The 21,812-nt window shown below is 33.4% G+C and overlaps 1 protein-coding gene across 6 annotated transcripts in view; it reads left to right on the top strand.

The window, feature by feature from the left end:
- Positions 1 to 21,812, top strand: part of Csmd3 (CUB and Sushi multiple domains 3) — a 1,179,548-nt gene that overhangs the window by 1,058,102 nt on the left and 99,634 nt on the right. For all 6 annotated transcript variants that reach the window (XM_031358937.1, XM_031358936.1, XM_031358940.1 and 3 more), the window contains 4 exons: positions 325 to 502; positions 1,297 to 1,442; positions 19,652 to 19,732; positions 20,304 to 20,417. In XM_031358937.1, coding sequence (XP_031214797.1) covers positions 325 to 502; positions 1,297 to 1,442; positions 19,652 to 19,732; positions 20,304 to 20,417 — 519 coding nt within the window. The remainder of the gene's footprint in view (positions 1 to 324; positions 503 to 1,296; positions 1,443 to 19,651; positions 19,733 to 20,303; positions 20,418 to 21,812) is intronic.

Genomic DNA, 21,812 nt, shown 5'->3' with positions numbered 1-21,812 from the left:
TGAGTGACTATAAAAATACTGTCGAAAATGTTAAAAATGCAAAATATGTATAGGGCATATATATTGTATGTATATTATGAGAGAAAATTGTGTGTTCATTGATGTACATTATATTAAATGAGTAAAGAGCTTTGTGATCACCAAGGACAACAAATATGTCAAATATCTCATGTGGAATTTTTTTTTTAAATGAGTATATTTTGTACATTCTTACCAACTATGGTAGAACAAAACAGATGCGCTATCACTGCCTTAAAAGTTTGCTAGCTTTGCCATTTATCTAGTTCATTTTTTTCAAACATGATCATGTATCTCTTTCTCTAGCTCTTTGTGGCGGCAATATAACTGCTATGAATGGTACCATTTACTCTCCTGGCTATCCTGATGAGTATCCAAACTTCCAAGACTGCTTTTGGCTTGTACGAGTTCCCCCTGGGAATGGAATCTACATCAATTTTACTGTTCTTCAAACAGAACCTATCTATGACTTCATTACTGTATGGTAAGTCAGTACTGTTCTCTTTGATTGATTAAATTATGAAAGAGAATAAGGTGAAGAGGAAAGGAAATCATAATTCTCTATTACAAAAAGCATTTGAACTGGGATTACTGAGAGTATTGTTTTTCTTGTTTTTTAAATGAGATAAATATAATAAATACATTTTAGAATATAGTCCCATTAAATAGTAAAAGCCCATGGGTGAAAATGTTTAAGGTAGGCAACTACTAGAAATGTTTAAGGAAGTCCTCTATTTATAAAAACTGGTGAAATTTAAGACCTCTGTTCAGATCATAATTATATTATATGCTTACTAATTTCCTGTCATAATAATTTATTATACAGTAAAATAATTATACTATAATTGCATCAATTGAAGTAACTCTTTTAAACATACAAAGAAAACCTCTGAATTAATCAAAGATAAAAACGCTGTGTGAGTTGCAAGAGCACTAATTATAACAGTCTGGTTCTCAAGACTGCTGTCAAAGAAAGTAACAGAAGACACCACACACTTTAAGAGATTCTGAGTAGCTGCTGAAAAATAAATTGATTACGGTTTATATTGGTTCATTTGTTTAGGTAAAAACATAACCCATTTTTAACGCTTCATATTTTAGCATTTTACTATTTGTGTAGGTGCATGACATAACAATAGCATTTATGATTCAAGGATTATTTTACTTTGCTCTTAATGTAATGATAAGTGATTGTATGCAATACCTTTAAAGAAAATTCATTTAAAGCTCTGTAAATCATCAGTATCATTCTCTCCTTCCCAAACCCTTGTCTAATAGGGATGGACCTGACCAAAATTCACCCCAAATTGGTCAATTCAGTGGCAATACTGCTTTGGAATCAGTATACAGCACTTCAAATCAAATTCTAATCAAATTCCACAGTGACTTCACAACAAGTGGCTTTTTTGTGCTCAGTTATCATGGTTGGTATTATCTAAGTGTTTCTATTTCATTTGGTACCATTTAAATTGTCCTGGAAAATTGAATGTAATATATCTTTATCCAATGATTGAAAATGTATTAAAATCTGACACTTTGATCATCACTGTAACTTATGCATTTCAAACACATTTACTTGCAAACCATGACCTCCTCTAAGTACTTAGGGATATTAACGTGTGAGCAAATGGCTATAGGAAATAAATCAGTCAGTAATTACCCAGTGGAAAATAATCATTTTGCATGGAAACCAATAAAAGAGAAGCAGCTGTTCATATTTTACTGCATGTAATTTGGAGACAGCAATAGATTCTCTGAACAAAAAAATGTTTAATCTAGTCAACCTGCTGTGAATATTTCTAAAATTAGCATCTAATATCTTTTTGCTCAGGATCACATTACTCATTCATTTAAACTCTTATTTCAAACTGTATCTGTGCAAGAATCTCACAGTTTTAGAGGATGATTCCAGACCATTACGTTCATAGCTTTTATGCCTATGAATTACCTTTGGAGTTTCAGTTTTATTTGGTTATACAAAATTGTTATGGGTTCTACCTTCAGAGCATTAACTTTGTGAGAAGATATGTTTTTCTCAGAAAACTCCTTCATATCTGTTTGTTTCAAATTAGTTTTATTCATTATAAATATGGAATGTTTATCTATTTTCATCTTTAAAATATTTATTTACTTTATTTGCTTTACATCTGAGCACAGCCACCTTCCCTCCTCTCTTCCTAGTCCCACCCTTGCAAATCCCGACCCCCATTGCTCTACCCCTTCTTCTCAGAGAAGGGGAGCCTACCCCCTTGTGTACCACCCCAGCATAATCATCTAGTCACAGCAGGGCTAGGCACATCCTCTCCCACTGGGCACTGACAAGCCAGTCCAAATAATGAGGAAGGGAATCTAATGGCAGGGAACAAAGACAGAGTTAACCCCCATTTGACTTGTTAGGGAAACCACATGAACAAGCTGCAGTTTTGAAACAAATATGTAGAGGGGTCTAGTTCTAGCTTCTGATTGCTCCCTGGTTGGTGGCCCAGGCTCTGTGAGCCCTTTAATCTCAGGTTAGTTGACTCTTTAGTATCTTCTTATGGTATCCTTGACTTCTCTGAATTGATCACTTATATTCCCCACTCTTGCACAACACTCCCCGGCCTCCAACTGATATTTGGCTCTTGGTCTCTGCATCTGCCTCAGTCAGCTGATGGATGAGGCCTCTCCGGAGACAGTTGTGCTAGGTTCCTGTCTCCAAGCACAGCAGAATATCATTAATAGTGTCATCGGTTGGCTCTCTCACATGGAATGGTTCTCAAGTTGGGGGAAGTCATTGTTTGACTGTTCTCCCAGTCTCTGCTCCAACTTTATCCCTGTACATTTTATGGGAAGACAAATTTTGGTTTGAAGATTTTGTGGGTGGATTGGTGCCCCCTCACTGCTCTAGAAGTCCTGCTTGGCTAGAGGATGTTGCCATTTCTGTCTACATATCTCCTTCTGGTAGGAATCTAAGCTAGGGTCATTCCCATAGCCTTTCCATACCCTCTCCCATCAGGGTCTCCAACCAGTCACCAGAGATGCCTTGTGATGCTGATTTCTGTACTCACTTCCAGGCCTCTCTTAACGACCCCCACCCCTGCCCGCAATAATTACATATTGTTATGTGATATGACTGTGGTCTTATTAAAACATCCTGTCTTGCATAATGTCACAGTGATCTAACATAATTTGCAGGACCAATTAATCTACTTAATTAAATTTGTAAATATTTTATAAAAATTGGACAGTAAACAGTACTTTGTCCACTATATTAGTATACTACTTAATATGTCATAGTTTAATGCATAGTAATGAAATATTAGATATGGGTTGTGCTATGGGAAATCTAAATTTATCAAATATGATTTTATTTAAAACACTTAAATCACACCGGTTGCTAAAATTGAAAATCGACTACATTATACTCGAACTATTTAACTGAACATTTTTCCAAGTTGGATGATCTCTAGTCAGTTTCCTCATAGCACCCTTAACATCAGTTCTGCATGTACATTGTAACATAGCTACTGAGAAAGTGTTCCATTCTCCAGAAACAGTTTCAGGCTTCTTACTTGTTTGGTTCTCTCCCTCTGGTCTGAAAAATTCTTGGTACAAAATAAGTTTGGTATTAACTGCCTTAAACCCCTAAGACAACTCAACAGGCCCATTTTGTAACTTCATTTAATAAATTAAAAGTTAGATGGTTATTTATCTTTTATATTTGTTAATCTACTTGAGTTTTAAAAGATGTCTCAGTGGTTAAGGACATATATTGTTCTTGCAGAGGACCCATGTTTGATTCTCATGACCCACATGGCAGCTTATAATCATAACTGTAGCTTCAGGGGATTCACCACCATTTTCTGACCTTTCACAGATATCTGGCACATGTGGTAAACAAACATGCAAACAGTAGTCTTATAAATTTAAAATATGTTAACGAAGTCTAAATTTAAATTTAGGGCAGTTTACTTTATCATTTCTTTTTATTTAAATTCTGTTGATTAAAAAAGTATTAGGTGTTCAATTTATTAATTTCACAGGTCAAGGGTTTTATGTGTTTCCTTAAGGACATATTAATCATTTATGATTTACTTATTAATATATTTAGTATCTTAAAAGAACATATGTGTTCCCCCTCTCAATTCTGCTTGTGATAAGATCTATTCAAGCCCAATAACCATCTTAAGGCTTTTTAGATGAAAAATAACATTCATAAAAGCTTTACTAAGCAAAAGTTATATGTATTGAATAGAATACAAAGGTCACTTTTCCTGAGATATTTCATTTGAGGAAATGTTTTATTTTGCCTCAATTACTGTAACCCAAATGCACTACAGTAAGGGTTTTCCTTGGAATATACTACTGGCTCAAAATGAAGTCGCCAGATGATAAAAATTAAAAACATTTGTTATGCAGTGACCTGTTATATATAAACTCATATTAAATGGCATTTAAATGGCATTTATCATTTTAAATGACAAACACTGACTTTGAATATCACCATATTACTAACAGACACCGTTCACTGAAACATAATATGCTTGGATAATAATAGACGTTTTCTATGCATTAGTCATTTCTAGTTTACATGGAAACATTATTATTTTAATAATATAAAATATAATTAAAATTTAAATGATCAGTAGTAAAGCATAAAGCAATAAACATACTATATAGATAGACTAGATATAAGACATAGAAACAGGTTTGTCTGTGCAAATATTTATTCATTTATTCGTTTTGTTTTGTTTTATTTATTCATGTATTTGTTTACTTGTTTATTGTTTTACAAGACAGGTTTTGTTGTGTAGCCTTGGCTGCCTTAGAACTAGCTATAGACCACACTGACCACAAACTCGCAGAGATCCACCTGCCTCTGACTCCTGAGTGCTCAGATTAAAGGCATGTGCCACCTCCTCCACCTCAATGATTCATTAAAGAAAACAACAACAAAAAACTAAATTTATTGAGTCCACTTTATTTTTAATAACATGCTTTACTTAGTTAACTTGACCTCCAAATGTCTTAGTGCTTCAGTTACTGTGACACACATGCAGTGAGTTGTGATGGGATGGTTGGGGGTTGACAGCTCGCTGTGTCTGTTCTGTATGTTTACACAACATGCTGGGGCCACCATAAAAAAATAGCTGTGAAGTCTGACTAATGCAGAAGAGATATGGGAAGCACAACATTAAAATCTGGGCTTGTTGATTTAAACGTAGGCTATTGGTTGTATGATATGTTGGTTTGTTTTCAAAAAAGAGAGTCTTATTGAGCACACAGTGCTTCCTCCTTATGTGTGGGTGGAATTCCACTGTCTCATGTATCGACAGTCTCTTGTACTCAGTAAATAATAAATGAAAATACCCCAAGTCAACCCGTAAGACTTAAATGAATTTTAAAATACCTCATAACTATTGAATTTTATAACATTATTTACTATTATTTAACTATTTTTGTTTCTATTGTACTCAGTGAATAATAAGTGTGAAATTCCAAAAATTAATCCATAAAACATATACAAATTATGGTATAATTATAATGACTAAATTGCATAACATTATTGACTGTTATTTTTGTTCATTTAAAAATTAAAATTAAAATATTAAGTTAATTGATTAATTAATTCAATTTGTATTCATGTGAATTTAATTCATAACATAAAATTTAAATATATTCATAGTAAAAGTCTTCCTTATAGGACATAGGACAAACTGTGGCTTCAAGTGTCAACTGTGATTTAAATGTTTCCCCAACTTATAGAGGAAGACTAGTAATTCTCATCATATATTGTTTTATATAATAAGAATACCTTAAGGTAAAGAATAAGTTCATTGTGTAGTAGATAATGTATTTATCAGGTCTGTAACATCTTTTAAATTAAAAATAGATTTTTTCATATAACATATTCCAAATAAAATTTCTCCTCCCTCTACTCCTATAAAATCCTCCTTACTTCTTCTCACATCCAATCTAATTCCCTTCTGTTGATAATTAGTGAATAAACAGGCTTCTAAAGGATAATATAATATAATACATAACATGTATAATATAGTAATATAATAAAACAAACAGAAGAAAAAGAGCCCTTCCCATAAAAAACACAAGAAGCATATATAAATGCAGGTACTGGTTACGTTTTTCTTTTATTATCCATTGAGTTCAAGAGACTATGTATACATATGACAGTGGAATTCTAAGCACTTATAAGGAGAGACCACTATGCACTCAGTAAAATGGTCTTTTATAAAAAGATGAGACTCCTTTAGACTCAGATATTTGAAAATAAAGATGGCCTTAAACACAAACAGAAATGTCCTAGAACCAATAGCTTTTGTTTAAGTCAACAGTAATACATGTTAGAATATTATAACAACACAAAAATTCATAAAATATATTTATATGTATGTGTATACATATGCATATATATGTGTGTATACATATACATATATGTGTATGTGTGTGTATGTATGTATATATATAGATATATAAAGTATCTGAGGGTATAAAAATAAAATAAAAATCATATGTGTATATATGTACATATTAATATACATATTCACACAATCTTACACACACACACATACATATTTATTTTAAAGAAAAAGCAATAGCATGGCATTATAAGATTTAAAATATCTCCAAAGAAGTCATTTTTTCATGATTTTATATTGTCCCCCTACAGCTGGCCATGCAACCTAACCTTGAGAATAGTTTGTTTCTTCAATGTGACTTCATTAGCAAGCAGCCATCAGTTGGTTGTAGCTTCTGGATTAAGAATGAGAGTGTATGGGCTGGTGAGATGGCTCAGCGGGTAAGAGAACCATCTGTCCACTCTTCCGAAGGTCATGGGTTCAAATCCCAGCAACCACGAGGTGGCTCACAATCACCCATAATGAAATCTGATGCCACCTTCTGGTGCATCTGAAGACAGCTACAGTGTACTCATTTATAGTAATAAATAAATCTTAAAAAAAGAAAAAAAGAATGAGGGTGTGTGAACAGTTTTCCTTTCAGCTCCATGCCCCATCTCGTGTAGACTCACTCATGTTCTGTCCATACTGCCTCAGTCCCTGTGTGTCAATTATCTTTCTTTAGAGGGTTTTCTTTCCTTGGTGTTTTCTGTCCATCTGCCTCTTATTCTTTTTCTTTACTTCTCTTCAATAGAGTTGTCTGAAACTCTTGGGAGTGGGTGGCTATTGATGAAGATAATCCTGTCAATGGCTGTCATTGTCTTCTACACACTGAATATTGGATGGATGGCTATGGGTCTCTGTATTTGTTCCCGTCTGCTGTAGTAGGAAGCTTCCTTGATGCTGGCAGAGCAAGATGCTGATCTATATGTATAGCAGAGTTACTTTAGAAGTCATTTTAATGCTATGACTCTTTAGTAGAGCAGTATTTCATTTTACCCTAGGTCCCCATGCTAACGAGTTTCAGGTTCTTTTTCATCCAAGTAGCATTGGGTATGACATCTAGCTCATGGAATGGGGCTTAAGACCAATAAGATATTGGTTGGTTACTCTTAGCTTTGTGACACCATTGCACTAACTTTACTTGTACCATTGTAGACCAAGAGCTTTTACCCATATTGGTGTTTATTTTTCTCCTTTGGTAGTTTGCAGAATACCTTCAGGAACTAAAACAACCAATCCTTACTGGTGAAGGCTCTATGAAGTCACCATATCCATTTCTTCATATTCCCCATGTTATATAAATGTTGTCTGCAGTGAACTGCAGGTTCCAGGGATTCTTTCTGTAATTTCTGTTTGGTCATCTACTAAAGACATAGTTTCCACACAGTTTATGCTGTGTTTGGGAAGAGCATTCACTATATGAAGCTTTTATCTTATAAGAGGCTTCTTCAGATAAAAGACACATCTATATAAAATATTTAAATTATTCTTAGGATTATTTTAACTGCACAAGCTCCTTGCATTATAGCCTTATAACAGTAAAAGACATGACCAATATTCATACTTCAGTTCAGATGAGAGAGGGTGGGGGAGAAAGAGAGAGAGAGAGAGAGTGAGAACATCAAACTCAAAAGGTTTCTTTTTCAGATGTTCAAAGTGCACAGTGCCTGTGAATATTACAATGGTTTGTGAGCATGTGTTCATGTGCATACACATGTGTTTATGTATGTATTTAAGTGCGTGTGTGTATGTGTGTGCATGTTTGTGTCTAAAATGAATTTGTAGCTAAATATATAACTACACAGATGTAGATATAATTTGAATAAGTGAAACATAATGCCATTTACTATTGTTTAGATAACTAAAAATCAACTTAGTGATTAAATAAATAAGTGTCCAGTCAAAAGTATAAGGCATTCATCATTACGTCTTATGTCTTATATATTGTTTTGTCTTAATGCCTCCTCTAGACAAAGATCAGCAACAGCATAGCTTTTATTAAACAAGATTTAGCTTATTGACTTGCTATAATTAATGAGACAATGTACCAGTGACAGATACTGTGACATCTCAAAAACTATTTTAGGGACACGTGTGATAGGCTGTGATAGTTTAGAGGAATGATTCAAAGAAGGGTTCTTTTCTGGATTACGTGCTGTTCAAAAAAAAAAATAGATTGTTTTATGTCCTGGTATTTCAGCACATTTTTGGTTTTCCTAGAAGAAGGAATGCTCTTTCTATATATAACTGTTACAGGGATAATATTGACTCATATTAGTTGATGTAGAATAATTGTGCTGAAATGGGATAGCCTAAATTGTGTTCTAGTTTCATAATTCTATTATAGTAATGTCTTGTTACATATATAATTATATATATATATATATACATATATATAGTTAAAATTTTAGTTCTGAATATTCACAGTAGGTTAAAGTAATAGCTAGTAATTGGTATAGTATATTACTGCAAAAGTCCTACAAGCTGTGGTGATGAATGAATAGGGACCTGAAATAGAAGCCTGCAAATAAAACACTGTCACTGCTAATGTCCTCTGTTACCTGATAATGGGCAAGAAAACTCAACCATAAAGAACAGAGGCTTTTGTTCCAGACCTTAATGGACTCAGTGCTGTGTCACAATACCTTCAATTACCCATGTGCATAGGAGGGTGACTACTCATGCAACAGACACTAGAATTTTCCTGTGATAACCCTGAAAGCTCCCAATACCTTTCTTTGCAGTGTTTTATGTGATTCCACAACCATGAAATTAATTAAAGGTGTTTACTGTTAAACCTCCTCAGGATGCAGATTTTCTTTTTTAATCCTTAAAGTCAAGGATTAATATTTACTCCCATTTCTGACATCAATATCTTATCTAGACAGAAAACAGGTTTTTATCTCAAATATTCAGTACAGAAATGACAGGTGTAAGTGACTTAAGCATTACAGAAACACTCTTGTTTATGTTAACTCATTAGCAGGGTTTCTCCAAAATGTTGTATGTGTATATAAATAGATGCATATGGGCATACCTATTTTCTATCCTTTGTGCGATTTGATAAGCATTTATTAAAGAGCTTTTTACTATGTTTTCAAGTGAAATGGTTTAAATTAATTCTAGATGATGTTAAAAACAATATAGCTACAAATTCCAAAAATCTAGTACATATAATTATCAGTTTATCCACCCAGACCTTTCTAATATCTACAGGCGATTATACTTGACCTAAGATGAATCATCACTGAACTAACCCAGGGCTTAGTATCTATAATAGAGCAAGATAATTATTTTTATCATCTATAAGGAATAACATGTCCTTACTTAGCACAAAGGTTATCTGCTTGTGCTTTTTTGATTTGGAGAAAAAAATGGCAATTTTCTGTTTTCTGTTTTCTTTTCTTTCTTTTTTTTTTTTTCCAAGCAGCCTCTAATAGCTCAGTTGAATAGACATAGAAAAATGTAGTCTTTTCTGGAATTGGGTTGGATGTTGTACATCAAAGAAAATAGGATATTAAAAATAACCAAAATCTATGGCCAGAATCAAATTCTGAAGCGATTGCTAGAAGTATTGGGCCAGGAACCAGGTATGCATGCACACTCAAACAAGGCACTTATTTAAATAACAGCTACCTTCTATGATACTGGAATGCTGAGTACAATGCCTCCATGTTGTGGTTAAATAGTAAATGACATTTCAAAGCTGAATGGCATTGTCAAATGAAGTGCTTCCTTGAAAAGAACAGAAATTTAGATCAATTGTGAATTTGAAAACTGTAAAGAAGCATTTCATGCATCATTTTTCTTAACATTTATAACTGGCAAAGTTCTTAAAGAACATTCCATGAACAGTGTGGACTAAAATATGCGAACAGACTATTTAAAATTTAGGCGATATTATTTATACTGCTTGCCTGTGCTAGTGACTGAAAGTGTTGCTTGGTCTACCACCATTCACTGCTCCAGAATAACTTCCCTCTTCCACACAGCTCCTAAAAAAAAAAAAAAGAGAGAGAGAGAGACACAATGTTGTTTGCACTTTAGAAACAACGTGACTTTTATCCTACATATTGTTGATATTTGTCTAGACCTTCATGTCTTCCTTGGACATAAATAGAAGATTCATTATGTAAGGGATGGTACCATCTTAGTTTGATGGTTAATAATTATTATTTTCTAAATTTTATGAAGATTGCAATTAAAATTAATTATAACAGTTCCCTCTTTCTTTCATCTTTCCATCCACTTTCATGTCCCCTCTTTCAAACTCCTCCTCTTATATTCCTCATTCTCTCTCTCAAATTCATAGCACACACACACACACACACATTTACATATGCTGAGTCCATTTAGTATTGCTTCTATGAATATTATTTCAGAGTAGAGTACTTGATATTGGAAAAACAATTATGGTACAGATTCCTGTGAAAGATTCATTCTCCTTGTCTGAGAAGTCATCAGCTGTCTGTAGTTCTTTATGTTAAAGTTGAGGTTCCATGTGCTTTTTTCCTTCCACATCAGCATGTTTCTTGGTATTGCCATTGTCCAGACTTTTCAGGTAAGAATATTTTTGGTATATCATAGATAGCTTTATTATTGTTTTTTTTCCACTTTTTATTTATACTTCTTTCGTACATTATATCCTGACTGCAGTTTCCCCTCCATCAGCTCCTCCCAATTCTCCCTACAACTTCCATCCTCCCAAGATCCACTGCTCCTATTTCCCTTCAGAAAAGAGCAAGCCTCCCGGGCTTATGAACTGACCACGACATAACAAGACACAATAACAGTAGGCATGAACTATAGGCAACCCCATAGATGGAAAGGATTGCAAGAGCAGGCAAAAGAGTCAGAGACACTGTCACACCAACTGTTAAGAGTCCCATAAAAACTTCAAGCAAAAAAAGTATAGCCTGTATGCAGAGGACTGAGGGCATATCCATGCAGACCCAATGATTGCCATTTCAGGTTTTTTGAACTTCTGTGAGCCCTGCTTAGCTGATTGTGTGAGCCTTTTTTTCCTGTTATCCAAGATGTCTCAGGCTCTTTCAATCCTTCTTCCTCCTCTTCCACCAGGGTTCCCTGAACTCTGCCTAAAGATTGGCTGTGGGTCTCTCTTCATCGTTTCCATGAGCTGCTGAAAAAGTCCTTTCTGATGACGAGTGAGCTAAGGATTGATCTATGAATATAGCAGAATAGCATTAGGAATTGTTTCACTGAGTTTTATTTTTCCCCCGGAGGGGTGGTCAGTCATGTTTGATTCTACCTTAAGATTTGACATGCCTGGATGGCCAGGAACCCGAAGCTGTAGGGGCTCACTATTTTAGTAGATACAATCTCACAGCAGGCCTCCTGGGCCTCTGACTCTTATACCTTTCTGCCTCCTCCTCCACATCTTATCTGAGCCCTGAGGGTGGGTGTTTGATAAAGACATACTATTGAGGCCTGAGTGTTTCCAAATCTCTCACTCCCTGCACATTGTCCAGTTTTCCATCTCTATGTTAATTCCTATTTCCTGAAAGAGGAAGCACTTGTGATGATGGCTGCGCCAGGCATTGATCTATGGGTATAGCAACCTATTGTTAATGAGTGGTTTTATTACTTTGTTCTTTTAGCAGAATAATAGAATTTGATTTTTCCCAAAATCTATGGTGGATTGCTCAGAGTTTTGGCCACCTGAGCAATGTCAGGTATTGGTTCCATCTTAAGGAGTGGTTCTTAAGTCCAAAGAGAGAATATTTAGTTAATCCCACATTTGTCCATCCCTCACTTCATCATATCTTGCAGGCAAGGTACTGTGTAGATTACAGATTTTATAGCTGATTCATTGGTTAGTTTTGTTCTCTGCTAGTGAGCAGAAGATCTTCCATTACCATGAACACTAGTCTGTAGGGGGGAAGGTTCTGTATAGGCAGCAGCTTGACTTCTTAGTGTTTGATGAGATATGTAAGTATTGTTGCCAGTAATTGAATAGTACCATCAATTTGTAGAAAGTAACAAATAGCTTTTGTGATATCCTAAGCTGTTTGGTTGTTTCCATAGAACACCAGATTTACACTGTTTCAATTATTTCTCAGAAATTTCCATTTGTTATATTGACTATCTCTGATTATATATGCAACACACTTTCAATGGTATTGTAAAATTTCTTCACCTTTTCTTCTCTATATATCCTGTTTATTAATCCTCTATCAGATATATTGTAAACAAAGATTCTCTTCCTCTCAGGCACTTCTTCAGATAATGATCTGAAAAGAAACATCTTAACTAGACTCTGGAGACATTGTAGCTCTCATAACATCTCAAAAATTCACCCTGGTGGGCATGAAAATTACTTAGTTTTTTAATGTTTTTGAACATTTCTTTTGCAGTGCTATGCTAGTAGTTGTAGGATCAAAGAATACACATTTACCATAAAATGTATTGCTGGATTATGCATTCTAGTATATTACAAGTCTATGTGAACCAGTAAGAAATCTCTGCATTTTTAAAGCAAATTGTTCACTGTCGAGCCAGAGTGAATCTGTTGCTCTGTTTTTGGAAGTGGGAGGTTTTTTTTCAGTAGTTATGAGAATGGATCCCTAATATGGACCACTATTAAAGAATTACTTCAGTAGTCGTACTGATGTTAACATTCACCAGACAAGGGATATAGAATCTATCAAAATGATATGTGCCTCTCTCCATTCTAACTTTTTAAAATATTCTAATTCAAATTCAGTTTTATATCCATTTTATAAATGAGAAAAGAGGCATTATTTTTTGAAATTTTAATTTATTATTCTTTGAAAATATCATACATGTATAGAATGCATCTTTTCCATATTCATCCCCTATTTCCTTCCTCCCATTCCTCCTGGACTCCTCATCAACAAAAGCTCCTCTGAAATTGTGTGTGTGTGTGTGTGTGTGTGTGTGTGTGTGTGTGTGTATGTGTGTGTGTGTGTTTGTATGTGTGTGTGTTTGTAAGATATGAGCCAAATCAGGGAAGTCTATATATGAATGGATGAGAGATTATATGCTATCCATGTGTGACTTATGAGTAGCCATCAAACAAAGAAAACTGATTCTCTTTCTGGTTCCAGCCACCAAATATCATCAGGTGGTGATTGGGCCTCCAGAATCTCTTTCATCGTGCTAAACTTTTTAAATAGCTAGGTCTTTATACTTGTATTCTTGAAGGTATACATATATTAAACACAGTCATTAAGAAAATATTTATTTACTTGGTCATTTAATGCTTGGTGCTCCATGTCAAATACATCACTCCCAAAAATTTAGCAGTATTGCCAAAAGTCTCTCTTTTTATGAAGCTATATTGAGTGCATCAAATGGATGTAAAGCCAATAGATTCCATATTATTAAAGGATGAATAAATATGTAACTGAGAATGGGGTATGTCACCTTAATATAATATAATCTATGGGGAGACTCTCTCTATTTAAGACAAATTATAAAAGAGAGCAAAACAAGTTGAATGATAGTGATCTAGAAGTGCAGTTATTTAGAATGTGAAGTTTAGACATTTTGTTATCCATCCTAACCATTTTGTTATCCATACTGTTTTGGAGCTTTCTTGAGTAATAGAGAAGCTAGCCTGCTGGTATATCGTTTTGTTTTGTTTTGTTTTTTAGTTTTACTTTTACTAAAACAATGTTGTTTAGTATTTAAGGAGAATATAGCAACCTAGGTGGATGATATACTGGATTGCATCTGTCGTTCTTGAGATTAAAATATTCACAGGAGCTATCTGTTTCTAGCTAAAATATAAGATGGCCCATAGCTTGGATTAGATTCTTTGTTGGTCTCATTTTCTATTCTTATCCATTACCAGCTGTAGTTATTGTCATTTTTATTCCCATTTTTGTAAGTTTTAGTTAAACTTAAAGAGATTTATTTAGTCTAGAATTAAAAAAAAATATAGGTCCAAAATATGACCTAATACTCTTATATCATATATCACCACATCAGCCCTGTTTTTTCCACCTTTGTCTCCCAGAGCTGTCATACACAATTATCATGGTTTGTTGTTTATGTCTATATATTTTGTCATCTCTGTGAAGTTTTTTCATCTCTTTATTCTCCTTCTTCCCAAAACACACACCACCAACAGCATGACTACAATTATTCTAATCACGAGACGTACTTCTTACTTCAGCTAGTCAAATTCTGCTCATTAGTCTTTTGATTTACATCTTTCTGGTCCATTATCAGTGTGTATATGAGAATGATTATAAGTAAGTTTATGTGTAGTTCTTACGTATCATTGCATATGACCCACAGTAGGAACTCAGTAAGAACTAACTTGATGTACAACTCAATGAGCCATGGAAAGTGTTGTACAAAATGTAAAGGTCTGCCAAATAATCCCATAATAAGCTGTTTAGAATGCAAGAACTAATACATTAAAGAATAACTATAGGAGCACACAAAATTGTCAAACACTATTCACTATGATAATGATTAATCAGAAGCTAACAAAGCTTCCCTCATTGAAAATCTAGGTAAAGAATTACATGTCATATAAAAGGTCCTTTAGAAAAAGCATAGGAATTAAGGCAGATACCTCAAAGAGAGGGACTGGTGATAAGAAAATTATTAGTGTGCCTGATCACAGACTATAAATCAGCTGATGGCCCATGGTATTCAATATGCATTCACTGTATGTATAAGGGGAATGTGGAAGAATTACTCCAACTCTTGTTTATTTTTTCCAATTATAGATAAAATTATGATTATATGAACAGATTAAATTTGATCTTTTACTTTTTCATGTGTGGAAATGTATTTGTGTAAATGAATATTACTGCAAGTGTATTCATGTGTGTGTGTGTGTGGGGGGAGAGAGACATTTACAGGTTTGAGTATGTCTGTAGAAACCTGAAATTTATGTTGTATGTCTTTTTTTTACCTGTCTTCAATTTATTTGTTGAAGAAAGTTCTCACATTGAATACACACTTTACCAATTTCCTCTACTTAGTTGGCCAGATATCTCGGGGGTTAGGAGAATTAGGGCTCTAGTCTTCTTACTTGAGTAATAAGGACTGAATACTGTCTAGATTGATCAACAGTTAATGATATGAAAGAGAGATACAAAACATTTAAAAAAACACTGAATTACAGTGTAATTACATGGATTAATAAGTTCCTAGGATTTGTGGAATAAAAGTACCATGAATAGATTAAAGCAATAAATAATTCTTCCTCTCTTTATTCTTTGATAGATTCTTGTCCTAAGGTGATGCTGACCTAGACCTTGTTAGCTTCACTTTCCAGTCATAAGTAGCCATGTTATAAATGTGTACATGTATGACACAGCACTTGACTAAAATGCACTTTGAAGTCTAGATTTCGGATTCTCTTATTTTTTCTTTCATCCCCTCTCCCTTTATATTCTCGGCTTTTCCTTCCTGTCCTATCCCTTCTTTTCTTCTCGTCTTTCGTTTTTCTACCTAAAAACAGATAAGCAAAGTTTTTTGTTTATTTTTGAGATATATTTTAAATTACATCTCTCCCTTCCCTTTTCTCATTCCAAATACTCCCACACACTTTCCCTGTTCTCCTTCAAATTAATAGTTTCCTTTTTCATAAATTATTTCATCCATATACCTTATATATGTATATTCCTACATATAACCTGTTGAGTTGATGTAATTAAGTTTAATGATGAGAAAAGCTGTTCTCTGAAGCAGAGACAGGACTCAAAAGTAATTAATTGTGTTCAAACATGTTCATGCCAGCCCATCCCAGAAAGCTGTTTGAGACCCCTTCTTGTTTCCAATCTTCTGGTGATCAACCTTAATAATTGTATTATACTACAAATGTGAATCACTATGATTTCTTCATTCCCAAAGCATGGCCATGTTATTGTGTCTCATGATTTCTTTTTATAACGATAACAGTCACTACATTAAAGATTCACTCCAACTAAATATTAAGAAAACGTAACTATCTATGTTTACAATAACTGCTTCACACAACAATTTGAGATTCAAGGATCACTTTGAGGGGTGCCATTCAACATGGCATAGGAAGTCTGAAATGGTACTGGTATGATATTTGCAGCAAGAACCTCAAGTTCTAGAATTATTTTAAGAAGCAGATAATCAGGAACTGAGCAAACCAAAGTAATTAGTAATCCTATTATTTGATGAGTTTTAGTACTTTGTTTCACTATTAAAGGACTAAAAGATGAAACTAATTTCCTCTATCATTTCTAACTTTTATTTCTTATGAGAGCTCTACGGTCTTCTGGAACAACGTTCTAGGCAGATCCACTTAGGTTCTGCCTCAGATATTTTCTTACTCACAGTTGCCTCTGTTTTGTTGTAGTTTTTTTTGTTTGTTTGTGTGTTTTGTTTTGTTTTGTTTTTGTTTTAAGTCTGGGAGACATTTTAAAAAAAATAAATGTTGAGAGACCCTTACATGTTTATAAACCTACAACCTGGCATTCATTTAGGACATATTTTTTGAATTACACACATAGTGATAGGTGGCCATTGTAGAGTTGCATAAAAGGCAGTTAAGCAAGTATTTTTGCTCAGGAAAATTAAAATCTACTTTGACACTGAAACAATGAGCAGTTAGAGAAGTGTATGGATATAAATACACTTCACAACCAGCTCTGATTATATATATCTGAGTGAATTTAAGTTTACACTGTAATAGAGAAACTCATTGAGGATCATAGAAGAGATGATTCACTTCTCAATTTTTTAGATTTGGTAATTAAATCACAAAGTCAGAAAAGGAATGAAGCCAAAGGAAAACACCAAGATAGAGGTAGAAAAACTTTACTCAATAGAGTTTTCTTTATAATCTACATCCATTAAGCCAATAAAAGTATTATTGTTTTTAGAAAAGTGTTAAGGACATTGTGCTAAAGATTCTACACAGCAACATTATGATCCTTTAGCTTCTAGAATTGTGCCTTATGTAATTAATGAATTGATGGAAGAAATCTGGAAATAGCAGAAAGCAAAGCAGATGGTCAGTCACAGCATCTATGTGGGGTTGTGGGAATAATATGATACTCATCGATAATAATTTATAACTTTTCATCTATTGTACACTTAAACCGAGTGAGAAAACTCTTTCCATGAACCATGTGTAAGAGAAATCAAGTTTAATTCATGAATTAAAATGAGTTATAATTCCTTAAAACAATGAAATAACTCATTATTGCCACATCAATTGAAGATTTAATTTACAAAGAAAAGGAAAATCATGGTTTTGTAGGTATATCCACATTTCTCTGTTATCTGAGTTGATCTCTGTTCTGCATTATGTCCAAATAATAAATTTCTCTAAATATAGAAATATGTGTTTCTCTCTATTGTGTTTATTTTTCTTTATATTTTCTTAAGCCTTTCCATTACTTCCTTACAGTTACCTCTTAATTTTAGAACAGTATTCCTATAAAATCTAAATACATGTACTCATTTTTTAAAATATCTAGTCATTTTATCATTAAACTTAATAAAATATGGAGTATTATTGTCTACCCTGGGATTTCTTAACAATTCTTTGTTTGTTGCTTTGCTTGTTTGTTTGCTTTATTCTTGCTTTATTCTTTAGTTTCACATCTTCTCTGTTCTGCAGGGTGTTACTCAGAAAAAAGTCACTGACCAACAAGTTATTTTATAAGCATACTGCAGTACAGGCAAGAAGACTTTTAAAGTACAAGTAGTAATTTACAGAGGCCAATTCATTATTCTCTATTGAGTCATTTTCTCTCTCTCTCTCTCTCTCTCTCTCTCTCTCTCTCTCTCTCTCTCTCTCTCTCTCCCTCACTCTCTCTCTCTTACTCTCTGTGTGTGTGCCTATATTTAAACATATAATATATATTATATATATAATTATATGTGTATGTGTGTGTATGTATGTGTGTTTATTTCAAAATTCTTTCTGTACTAGCTAATTAACTTTTTATAAATGGCTTTTGGTTAGATGTTAATAAATCACCAGAAATCCCTCACTGAATTTTGTGTGCAACATATATTTTCTTTTATACCCAGAATCTGAAATGACCATTGTGTTTTATAACCATTTAGAACTGAAAAAACATTACTTATTCTTAGCAATTATTCCAGTAATTTCCTCTTATAGGAGGAATCATTCTTAACGTGTCTAGTTGATCTTTCTAAGTTTTACATTAATCCTTGTAATAGGTGAAATATTGAAAATGTAGGCTTTTAAGTAAGAGAATATTAAAATGTGTTCTCACTCTTAGTCATGTCAAATGAATTAGTTTGTTTTATCTGTAACATTCTCTATCTTTTCAGCATAAGTAGCAAAATATAACACATGTAAAACACTCATTTTCTACAATTGAAATCTCATTTCTCAATTGAAGAACCATTTAATATGTTAGAAAAATTCCTAGAGAAAACAAAATGTTAATAAGATACAGTTGTATCATTGATTTTTAGTATCTTTGAATTAGTTTCTATGAGGCTTGGATTCAGAGACTTTGAAGATCTTTAAATAAATCAAATACAATCTTACATGGGGATTATTATTTTAAGACCGTCATGTTAATTGCAAATGCTATATTCCCACACACATACCTCACAGGTACATTGATGTCTCAGGATGAATTAAAATTCTACAGTTAGATGCAGTAGGTTTACACTGAGCTCAGCAAATACAGCTGGGTGATTTGGGTACTTTTAATCCTCCTTTCAATAGTTTTATTTTATTGGAAAAGTGGAAATCATTATAGAACTAATTACATAGATATAAGATAATTTTTTGAAGGTCAATTCAGATACTATTGGTAAAGTTCTTGTAAGTTTACCTACACAATGAGCTGTTATTAAATGTCAATAGCTTTCCTAAGTATCAGGAGTTCTATGACGGACCTTGAGATGGACCTAGATACTACTGAATCAATAAAGACACAAATGCATCTTTGTAAATTGTGATCATGCCAAGAAACAACAACAACAACAGCAACAGCAAAACAACAACAAAACAACAAGGTTTTACAAAGCCACCTAACATGATTTAGGGGTGAGAAATACAGTGATAGACACCAAATATTCCAACAACTTCTAAAGAAGTAGTTGTTTTCTACTTTGATTATAGGATTTTTAAAAATGGAGTAATTGAATGTTTAAAAATAAAATATATTTTATTCTTTCAAAAACTTTTGTGTAATTTCTCATATACCTGTATGCATTGAGTTTTTTAGAAAAGGAATAAACATAGAGTGTTTATTCTTTTTTAGCTTACCAACTGAGAGTGTGCCAACCTCCACCACCTGTCCCTAATGCAGAAATCCTGACAGAAGATGATGAATTTGAAATAGGTAAAGTCTTTATAATAACTTCCAAAAAATACCCTCATAGCAGAACTTTCTTTACAAATAAATATAAAAAGTACAATTGGAACAGTGTGTAGGTTGATGGGATTTGTTGACATTATGTAGGAGGGAAAATAGTCAAAAGAAGAAAAGGAACATTGAAAAACATCTATGAATGCTGTTTCTTTAGGACATTGAATTTGTCTTATGACCTTGAAGAAATGGTGTTTCACAACCATTACCTTAGAAATAACAATAGATGACAATCAAAGGATAACAATATAACAATCATTCCTATGTAAATTAAATTATTCCCTTCTGGCCACAGCTTCAATGTAGCTGGAATCCATCATGAAACCTGAGTTAGTACTTAACTTCTGCCTTCATTCATGGTTGGTCAGAACTTTCAAGTCTCATTTGTTCAATATTTAAGAGTTATCCCTGCTTATAACTGATGGTATTTGAAAACTGATTGAAAATGAGTATATGTAAAGAATTCTGCTCCTAAATTAAGACAACTCTTTGGCTACACTCTGCAGCTTGTCTGAAGGGTCCCTTCTTTCTTTTAAATTCACAGGTGATATTATCAGATATCAGTGTCTTCCAGGGTTTACACTGGTGGGCAATGCAATTCTGACATGCAGATTGGGAGAGCGACTGCAGATGGATGGGGCACCTCCAGTGTGTCAAGGTACTGATGGTTCATAGTTATTTGCTTATAGTCCAGGTTGGACTCGTGCTGGAGTTTCACTTGCCATTGCCTTGTGGGTGCTGTGATTGCACACAAAGCAACACCTAAGTTGTGGGTATTGAATTCATAAACATTTGTTTTGTATTTAAGTCAGAATAGAAAAAAAATAAAAGAAGATATTTCCAGTATTGATAATATGACTTGAGGTATAAAATCCAATTATTTCTTTCATTTTTTTCTGATATTTAATTTTTTAGAATTAGCCTAATATCAGTTCAACTTGTATTAAGTATTTTTTTCTCTACAAGATATGAAAGGTAAAGAAAAAGGGGGGAAATCTCTAAAAGAAAGCCTAAGGTTATAATTAATTTTATTAGGAAAACAGGTATTCTAATCTCTTGCTATAGAACTCCTTATTCATTACATGTAAGAATAGGAAGATGAGGATTAGGCATTTGGACACAAACCAAAACAAGCAAGCAAGCAAGCAAACAAACAAACAAACAGCATTTATTCGAGTGTACTACATAAGCATCACAGTGGAAGACGAGGCCAATCCTCCCAGTAACAGAAATCCATGCTCAGAGCATATCCCAGGAACCTAGAAAATAATGATAAGTAACTAGGTATGAGTCACACTTGGCTTGAAGAAGGCAAGAAAGCCTGCATTCCATATGGATAGTGAAAGTTTATTAGAAAAAGCTTAGCAGAAAGATTGTCTACATGTCTATAGAGCATGAAAGGAGACATATAAGAGAAGTGGATATGAGATAAAGGAATTGTCCCTGTCTCTAAGGCAGTTAAAGATAGGATTTGACAGACTAATATACTTAAGATATTCAAACACCATTTACTGTTGATTTGTGCTGGCCATAAGTCTACCTCACAGTAATTTATTATATATTTTAGCTAATGAACAAAATTGAAATGTTTTATTATGTTTTATTATTATGAGTTTCTTGGCTCATTCCTTCATTAATTTTTTTTTTCTCTCACACACAGAAATCTGTTTCCTAAACAGTAAATTGTTACTAGAAAACTTAAAAAAAATGAGACCCAGTTTGACTCATATATATTTTCTCAACACTTTAAAGGCTTGGGCAAGAATAGGATTACCTACAAATTAGAAGCCAACCTGATGTATATACTGAGATTGAAGCCAGTCTGAAGTATAAAGTGAGGTTATACAAAATGCAGTAATAAGTTGATAATTATTTTAATGACTGAAAGTAGAAATTAGCATTTGATTTCCTACTTCATTGGAATTCCTATAAAATGATGAAGGGTTTTCATAAGAGTACAATAAATTAGCAAGAAGAAAGGCACTTATGAGTTATACAGTGAGAATATCTTACAACATTTTCTCATTTTTTATTAGTTATTTTCTTTATTTAC

Source organism: Mastomys coucha, unplaced genomic scaffold, assembly GCF_008632895.1.
Source record: "Mastomys coucha isolate ucsf_1 unplaced genomic scaffold, UCSF_Mcou_1 pScaffold7, whole genome shotgun sequence".
Lineage (NCBI taxonomy): Eukaryota > Metazoa > Chordata > Mammalia > Rodentia > Muridae > Mastomys > Mastomys coucha.
This window is presented reverse-complemented; position numbering and strand designations above follow the sequence as displayed.